At 34.0% G+C, this 9437-nt stretch overlaps 1 protein-coding gene across 1 annotated transcript; it reads left to right on the forward strand.

The window, feature by feature from the left end:
• The first annotated feature begins 282 nt into the window (after positions 1-282).
• On the forward strand, positions 283-1927 carry LOC145320235 (cytochrome P450 2B1-like). Its single transcript, XM_080162666.1, has one exon. It carries the CDS (start codon positions 299-301, stop codon positions 1784-1786), a length of 1488 nt encoding a protein of 495 aa, XP_080018792.1. The 5' UTR covers positions 283-298; the 3' UTR covers positions 1787-1927.
• Positions 1928-9437: the final 7510 nt, after the last annotated feature.

A 9437-nucleotide genomic window follows, 5' to 3' on the forward strand; every position in this document is an offset into this window, starting at 1 on the left:
TTACTTATTTTACTAAATTTTTCAACCCTGAAAGTGTTATAAAGTTTCATAAAAAGTTTCTAAATCTTAGCAAAAAAAATTATCAAATTTATGATTTCAGACTATATACACATAGGTCTGTCTTATGGAGTCTGAACATTCAATATACAAAATTTCAAGCTTTGATTGACTGATAGTCTAAAATAAAAAGTCTATAGTCTGATTTTTTTGTATATAAGGAAATAACTAAGTATGATATCCTCAGAATAAAATAATACTTACTACATTTAACATATCTATTAATACAACTAGAATAGAAATGAATCCTATAATTCTATTCTCCTTCTTGTCTTTGATTGGATGGAAGTTATACCAGAGATGGAAGCTGCCCAAGAATTTTCCACCTGGACCTAGCTGCCTTCCTGTCCTTGGAGGTATCCATCATTTATCTGATAATCTACTCAACAGTTTTCTAGAACTTAGATCCAAGTATGGAAATATATTTGGCTTGAGAATTGGACCCACTCCAACAGTTGTGATTTCTGATTTTCACACTTGTGTCAAGGTGTTCAAGGATGCCAACTTCTCAGCCAGACCCACCTACTTGACTGAAGTCATGGGCAGTGTCATGTCCAGGCCAGAGGATGATCCCAGCCCAAACAGAGGAGTTGTATTCAGCTCTGGTAGAAACTGGGATGAACAGAGAAAGTTTGTTCTTAAGAAGCTGAGTGAGTTTGGTGTTGGCAAGTCCAGGCTTGAAGAGACCATCACTGAACAAGTTGAACTTCTTGTCAAGGTCTTGAGAAAAGATTCCTCCAAGGGACTGGTTCACCTGGGACAAAGATTCAGTGTCTCCATTGTGAATTCTATCTGGAACATTGTTACTGGTTCACAGTTTGATCTGGATGATCCCTTGGTTCACAGCATCTACCAGGGAATTGACAAGTTCATTGATTCACACAGACTTATTGGTGTGTTCATGGTCTTCCCTTGGCTGAGGCATATCATCAACTATCTTGGTGGTGCTCTCAACAAGATGAAACAAGATGTCAGAGATATGATGAAGAAGATTGTTGATGATCATATCATGGCCACTACTGGATCTGAGTCTGATCTTGTTGATGCTTATCTAAACAAGATTGAAGACACCACTGACAAAGGATCTTCTTTCTTTGGTAGAAAAGGAAGAACAAACCTTGAACAAAATATGCTGGAACTGTTTGGAGCTGGAGCCAATCCTGTCTCCACAACTCTTTCATTCTGCTTCCTGTACCTTGCCAAGAATCCTGAGATCCAAAAGAAAATTGCTGATGAGATCCAGGAGTCTGTTGGATCCACCCGTGTTACAATGGAGGATGTACAGAGACTGCCCTACACCAATGCCTTCATCCATGAGATCATGAGAATCACAGCCATAAACTTTATTGGCACTCCTCACATGAACTTCAAGGATGCCAAGATTGGAGATTATGATGTTCCTGCTGGAACTACAGTCTTCTCCTTCCTCTACTATATTCTCAATGATCCCACCTACTGGAAGAATCCTCAGGAATTCCAACCTGAGAGATTTATTGATGAGAGTGGCAACTTTGCTAAAGATGAGAGATTGATTCCTTTCCTTGTTGGACGCAGGCAATGCCTTGGCATGGCTCTGGCACAATCTGAGATTTTCTTGTTCTTTACCAACCTTGTCAGAGAGTTTACCTTCAGTGAGGATAAAAGCTGTCCACTCCCTGAACCAAAACCCACCATGGGATTTGTCATGGGTTGTCCAGCTTATCAAATGAAAATCACTGACAGAGCTTAAGTAAACTCAAGCAGTATTACTACAAAGAAAGGAATCTCAGCAATAATCTCATAATCATACCTCAAGATAATTTATTATTCATTCAGATAATGATATTATAAATATGCATATACAATAATAAATATATGATAACAATATAAACAATAGAATTTTATTAATTATTATAATAGAAGAAAAATGTTGATGAATGAAATAGAAAAAGTCATAAACCATAAACCATAATGAATAATAATTATTTTATTACTTACTATAATATAATTAATTTTGATAAGTGTCTAATATTTACTTAAATCAATATAAATAATTTATTGTTAGAAAGTATCAAAATAATTTTTTGTTAAGAAAATTGTACTATAAAAGTAACAGGATATCTGCTGTGTCTCTCTGTGTGTATGGATGTATTTCTTCTTTACAGAGTAGCTTCTTATATATTCTGGGTAGGTTTGTAACTACTTTGGGGAAGGCTACAACCACCCTCCCAATAGAATTATTTTTATAAAAATGCTTAAATCAACCTGAAATTTCAAATAGGGGGCCCCTTAAATCTGTGGTAACGCCCTGGATTAAGGGGATGAGAATTAAAGTTTAAACCCAATTGTGTTGCTTTCACAACAAGTTGTCATAAATTCTTCTTTATTTTAAAGTTGGTATGTTCTTCTATAAACCCACGAACCCTTCCCATAGTTTCCATAGAATGGAGCTTATTAGGTAGATTAAATGTCTAAATAATGATGCCTAGTATAATACCAACACATCCCTTAACCCCATGCTTCTCTGAGCTGAGTGTCATTCATTGTGGTGACTTAATCTAGGACACTTGCCATGCTCAAAATTGGCAAGGGTGAGGTAATTGTTGTATATCGTGAATCATGATAATTATGGTCGGGTTCATAAAATGTAAGATCCATGTCATCCAGATTCTAAGAAGCCATGTGAGCTATCTGATGTTAGAAGGGAAACTTGCCTGTAAAGCTGGTTCCGGAAAAGATTAATTAAATTTAAGAGTATAATGGCGATGTTGTTGTCAGGAGAGGTTCTGTAATAAGGATCTCTTCATTAGAATCTAGGACACAATCATTTTCTATACACAAATTTTGCAGATCAGGACTGGCGAGAAAAGGTTATCTCTGTGGCAGTAGGGAAAGGCATATAATCTCTTTTTAGTTTTAAGAACAAGATAATCTGCAGCTTTTTAGAAAAACGAATGATAATGGGTTGCGGCAACAGATCGTTATGGTCATGTTTGGACTGCATCAGGCAGCCAACAAATTGGACATTATCATGAAGATTGTACCAGACAGGAACTTCATGCAAAACTTTGGAGGAAGCCTTAGATAATACAGGAAATAAAACACGGTTGTAGAATGCAGTCATGCAAGCAACATCTAGGCCACACTCTTCAAGGTCAAATTCTGTCAAAGAAACGTCATAGAACCGCACCATGTACTGCAGTACTGCTCTCTGTTGTTGTCATTAATCAAACAGTGATCTTTGTTCTCTTCTAGACAAGCTTGTAGTTTTTTTTACTGCTTTGCAGGTTTTGAAAGTCAGCATCAGATACAGGCATGGTTGATGCATATAATTCACAGTAAATATAAATAAAAGTTAATTGTTTAGAATAACTTTAAATTGCTTATGTTATAGTAAGAGTATTTATAACAATAATATGTTAGAACAGTAACAATGCACAGTGGTAACTAACTAGACATATAGCTAGTGTGTGCATGTGTGTGTGTGTAAACTGTAAAGTTTGTACAGTTTATTAAACAAGCGGTCAAAATAGACAGTTGCTATGGAGGTATGGATTGAGAGAGACATAACCATCTGTCTTAAAAACTAATACACAACTGAAAACTAATATACATTAAGGAGGAGCTCTTATGAGACAACGTGTCAAGTAATAAGACAACTATCTCCATTCCTATTTCAACGACCCTTTTCATCTGCTTCTAAATTATTTTCTGCTACTTGGCTGTTTTAATATAAGCTACACCATTGGTTGATTTTCAATGACACAATAGAAAGGTTGAACAAGGTTGATGCGATGGGGAGATACAGTTATTTAACCCTTTCTTCCTCTAGTGATTTACTGTAATTTTCCAAAGAAGTTATTTTTTTTTTCTCTGTGTTAAAGGAAATTAACTTTTAAAATATTAGAAGAAAAAAGAAAATATGCTAATGATTCTAGAGCGTTATACAATCATAAAATAAAAGAATAAAATAGGTCTATTGAACATTTGATTGAAAAAAGTATGACATATTGTTTTGAAGCACAGAAATATAAAAAAAATTATTGATAATATCAATAAAAGATAAAAATTAATTAACGCAGGTATACATAAAGTTGACATCAAAACTATGTAACTTTAGTAGATAAGAATTTTTTTTTAATTAACTGATATATATACAAGTTTTTAAATCTTAACCCTCACAGATGGTGCCCCAATTCGCACCTTTTTAGATTATGGGGGGAGGGGGGCTTATTATGCCCCCCTATATCTCGGCTCCTGTTAGAGATAGAGACAAAAAAAATTCTGGTGGTTCATGTGCATTTTTAGAGAAAATTTCTTTTTCTAGTCATGGATGTCAGACTGCTTCCTAGCCACTTTTTTATTATAATAGCTGAAAAGTGGACAATTTTGAAGCTAAAATTACCAAATTTTAGATGGAGTTTTTATTTTTCATAACAAGAAATTATCTATTTCTAGTCATATTTGTCAGATTGCTCTTTAGAAAATCAGTCAAGGAGCGGTCAAATGGTCATAACCTTCTTAATCATGGAAGTTCCTTATTGCTCGAAAAAATTTAGGTCTCTAGCTCTAATAGAAGCCACGATATTCATGATATATGTCTATAGTAAAAGCGGGACAAAAATCTGTCAAAAAATCAGTCAGGGAGCGGTCAAACAGTCATAACACCACTTTTCTTTGATGTTTATTGACAGCTTATTCACCAAAAAATGTTAGGGTCTATTTAGAATTTTTTTTATTTTGGTGCCACCTAACTAACTTTGACCGGACACCACGACCGACACAGACCAGATATCCTTATAAAATCAATTCTTGCCGACGTATTATTACTAAACTTATTTAGCCCCCCCCCCCTCCCCCCCCCCAATCTGTAGGGGTTAAATTTAGAGACAAAGCCACTTGTACAGTTAGGAGGTTGTAACCATTTTAAAAAAAGCAGAAATATAATCTATGAATACGGTTTTGAACCTCTAAAAAAGGTAATGTATGATTCCATTTTTCCCTCTCTTGGTAATGATATCATCATAGCTGAGATGATTTTTGTAATCTACCATTCCATTTTGGCCTCTCTTAAAAAAGATATTATTAAGGCTGATACGGTTTTCGTAATGTACCATTCCACTTTCAAGGGAGACGAAACTGGAATGGTGGTTTACCCTTTTAACATCAACATAATAGAAATCATACATACTATTTTTAAATTATATTAATATTAAAAATTCATAAAACATTATGTATAATTAAAATAATTATATAGTATATACCATTGCATTGATATTATGTCAATTTGAATAAGGAAATCAATGTACCATCCCAGTTTCGTCATTATTGAAAGTGGAATGGTACATTATAAAAATCATGTTGGCCATGATGATATCATTACCAAGATAGGGAAAAATGGAATCGAACATTACCAGTTTTATAGAGACACAACCGTAATCATATATTATATTTCTTATTTTATAAAAATAATTTAACCAATCTAACTGTAATAGCTTTATAAAAAGTAGTTATTTTTTTAGGGAAAGATAGTAAATAATGAAATGCTACGCTTCTAAAATGTATTATGTAATCTCATGTATAATTATTTTAACATTAAAAAATATATGTTTGTTTTTTTGTGATAAGCCACTAATGTCATATCCCATAATATAAAGTAGTAAGTTTTTTTTTGTCTGTAGCTTAAGATTTCTATAAAACTGTAACAGGAATCATCATGCAAAGTTTGAAATCAATGGGACAATTCTAAAAAGTATGAATAAATAATAAGAGCTATCAATTAGGAAACTTCCCCCATAAATTCAAAGTATATATGCGTATGTATAAGCTTTGACATTTTCCATACATTCTTTCTTATCTTTAAGTAAACGTAAGAAGACCCAATTTTTAAAATCCCACAAACTTAAAAATAATCCTTATAAGTAATAGGATGTCTGACTGTTTGTATGTTTGTGTGTATGTGTGTCTGTGTGTTTGTACCGAAGGATCTCGCTAACCGCTGGACCGATCTGGTTCTCCTTAACAGGGTAGCTTTTCATAGGTCCCGAGAAGGTTTATAACTATTTTGGGGGAGGGTACCACCACCCTCCCAAGAGAAATCGCCCCTAGAAAAAAATTAACCCCCCCCCAAAAAAAAATTCTCGCCCCCCTAAATAAAAAATTAATTTTTACTTATTCTTTTCAATTTATAAAATAATAAATTATGTTATCAAATTCGACTCTCCCCCCCTCAAGTGCCCCTAGAGGCCTCTAGGGGGCGTAGCTGCTACTAAATATATAAAGTATAGATGCATAGTCCCTCAGTTAGATTCGTAGGAGAAAGTAGTAACAATCTGACCACATTGTTGGTTAGAAAGTGTATACATAAGTTTGGGACTAAAAACCCTATAAGGTGGTCAAAAATAGGTTAGGTTAGGACATTTGGGACTCCTGTGTTTGTCCTAGTACCTAGTTTCGGCCATATTAAATCTTAGTTATAAATAATTAAAATTTGTTTTGATAAAGCTTCGGTTTCCCCTCCCCCCACTTATTTTTAATTAAAGTGAAATATGGGGCGGGGGGGGGGGGTGTTATGTTTGTTTATTACTTTTCGTCGGGTTAGGTTAGGTTATATTGGGTACTGGGCATCGCTGGTAAAGGCCCCACATAATTAGAGCCTGTAACAGGGGTTAGTAGACCTAAGGAAAAAAATAATCTAAAACCTTAGTCTAAATTTTTAATTTTTTTGTATCTGTTGAAGATCTATAGAAATAGCATCTTTTGTTACATAATAATCAAGAATCAGTAACCAACCGAATTAATTTGAAAAAATATTTGGTAATTTTAGCAGATTTTTTATTTTGAGGGGTTGCATCGTAGTAATCTGTCCATAGACGTCCAAGGGGGGGGGTTAAAGGGGTGATTACCCCCCCCCCCATTTAAGATTTACCCCTTCCCTGGGGGTGCCGTAGGCAACCCCAAACATTTAAGAGGGGGTATTTATTTTGGGGGGGTAAATACCCCACCTAAAAAAAAAATCTCTAACAAAAAAAAGTTTTTGCGCGCTTAGCGAGCATTTTTAATACTAAATATTTGATAAAATTTAAATTACCCCCCCAAAAATTTACCCCGAGGGTAAATTTGGGTTGGGGGGGTAAACAAAATTTACCCCTGCCAACAGATTTCAGGAGGGGTAATTACCCCCACCAAGCAAATTTTACCCCTGGGGTAAAAATTTTGGGGGGGTGTAAAAAAAATTTGTGGCGCGCTTCGTGCGCCATTTTACCCCCCCCCCCCAAAAAACGGATTACCCCCCCCCCCCCTTAAAATTTTTTTACCCCCCTCCAAAATAAAAAGCTTGGACGCCCCTGAATCTGTCCCCCCAAATATTATTTTTAAATTATTTTCCTTGTTGGCCATACCATATTGACGTAATCAATACTTATAGCATTTTATGGCATTAAAAAATAAATTTATAGTATATCTAGATGGTCTAGACAGTTTTATATTTTATTTGTTTTATCGACTTATCCCTGTATCTCTTGATTATAAGTTAAATAAAAGAGAATAATCATTAGTTAAAGATTAGAAGTTACACTAAATAAATCATATTTTTTCTTGTTGCTTTAATTTTTATATGAATAACTTTTCTACTCATGGGGTCGGTCCATCTGCACAACGTTAATTTGGGCTTATAAGAATCTTGATATGAATTTAAAACTTTGCATAATGAGTCTTGTAATGCTAAGAAATAAATCTATTATATACAGGGTCATTCAAGAAAAATAAAACTTTATTATGCATAGAAAAAAAAATCAATTTTATAAAATGCTTTATATATTTGAAAACCTGTTATGGGTCATTTATGTTTCAAATGTTTAAAAATTATTATTTCAACAAATTATGCCTTAAAAACTATTTTTTTTCTAGAGGCCTAATTATTGAAACATTATGGATTTATAGGTTGTGCAAAAAATGTGCACATTTTTCAAATTCGAACTCCACGGCCTGTGTTAATAGTAGTAAAATGTTATGAATACCGTTAGAATCGTCATAAGCTCTAGTTTTCGGATATATTAGAACCATTCCTGTGCTACTTATTTAGCATTTTTAAATAATTGTTTTTTATATGCATAATTAAGTTTTTTTAAAATCTTTTCTCTTGAATGACCCTGTATTTTTCTAGGCGCGATTTCTCTTGGGAAGCTGGTGATACCCTCCCCTACAATACTTATCAATTTCCCCGGGCATAGGAGAAGCTACACATTTTGAACAAGAACAATATCAGTTTAACGATCAGCGAAATCCTTAACTACAATCAAACAGCTATACGTCCTGTTGCTTTTATAAAAGAATTGTGAAATTCGTGAAAAATTGCCTTTAATTTAATACAATAGATAATTTTTAGTTTGGCTTATTACCGGTTTTATTCCAGTGGAAAGGAATAAAATTAACATTTGTGCTCCTCTAAAGCTATAATATTTTCAGAAAATGAAATTTAACAAAATGAATATTAGAAAGAAAAAAAATTTGATATTTATAGCTGTCTTTACAATTTGCTTTATCTATGCTTTTTTCTTCAGGTTTTTTGTTTTAATTTTTATATAGTAGATATAATTAAATAATAAGCTTACATTATGCGCTTAAAAGGATGTCCATGGGTGGGGGTAAAAGGGTTCTATATCCCCCTCTCAAACGAATTTGGGGGTGCTGTACAAGGACGTCCAAACTTTTTTTATTTGATGGGTAAAAATTTAAAATAAAAATTTTTTTTGGGGAGGGAGAGTAAAAATTAAAAATAAGAAAATTCGGGAGGAGGGATAATCACCCCTTTATCCTTCCCCCTTAAACGTACGCACACCCAAAATGTTTGGGAGTATTTATACTTTACCACCAGCATCGCGCGCAATTTTATAATCCCTTCCCCCTCCCTGAAAAAATTTATTTACTCCACCTATCGAGATTTTTTATCTCTTCCAGAAAATATTAGGGGTAGTGTGAAAAAAAAATGACTCGAGCTACTTGTCAATTTACCAGTCAAAGGCACTTTCAGGACTTTTGGGGATGAAGATTATGTAGTGGGTGGACACCTAAACCTCCCCCCACGATTTTTGTATATGGAGGGTGTCAAAATTTACATGTGCACCCCCTGGCTAAACCCTGTGCACGCCATTGCTATTCTCTATTAGCATTTACGTTTGGCGGCGTTTCTAATAAAGCATAATTGTCAAATTTATTTTTGTAATTTTTAGTAACATTACTGACAAAATATCTGTAGAAAAATACAATTTCCTTGATGAGGTAATTCACAAACATATATTTTTTTAGGCTGATCGGGCGTTAGCACAATTCCGTATAAAATACACATTTTTTTAGTAGCAAAGCTACTCTAGAATTACCATTGTTTGTGTGTTCTTCAGCCA

The sequence above is a fragment of the Acartia tonsa genome, chromosome 5, assembly GCF_053477335.1.
Source record: "Acartia tonsa isolate MP-2025a chromosome 5, ASM5347733v1, whole genome shotgun sequence".
NCBI lineage: Eukaryota > Metazoa > Arthropoda > Copepoda > Calanoida > Acartiidae > Acartia > Acartia tonsa.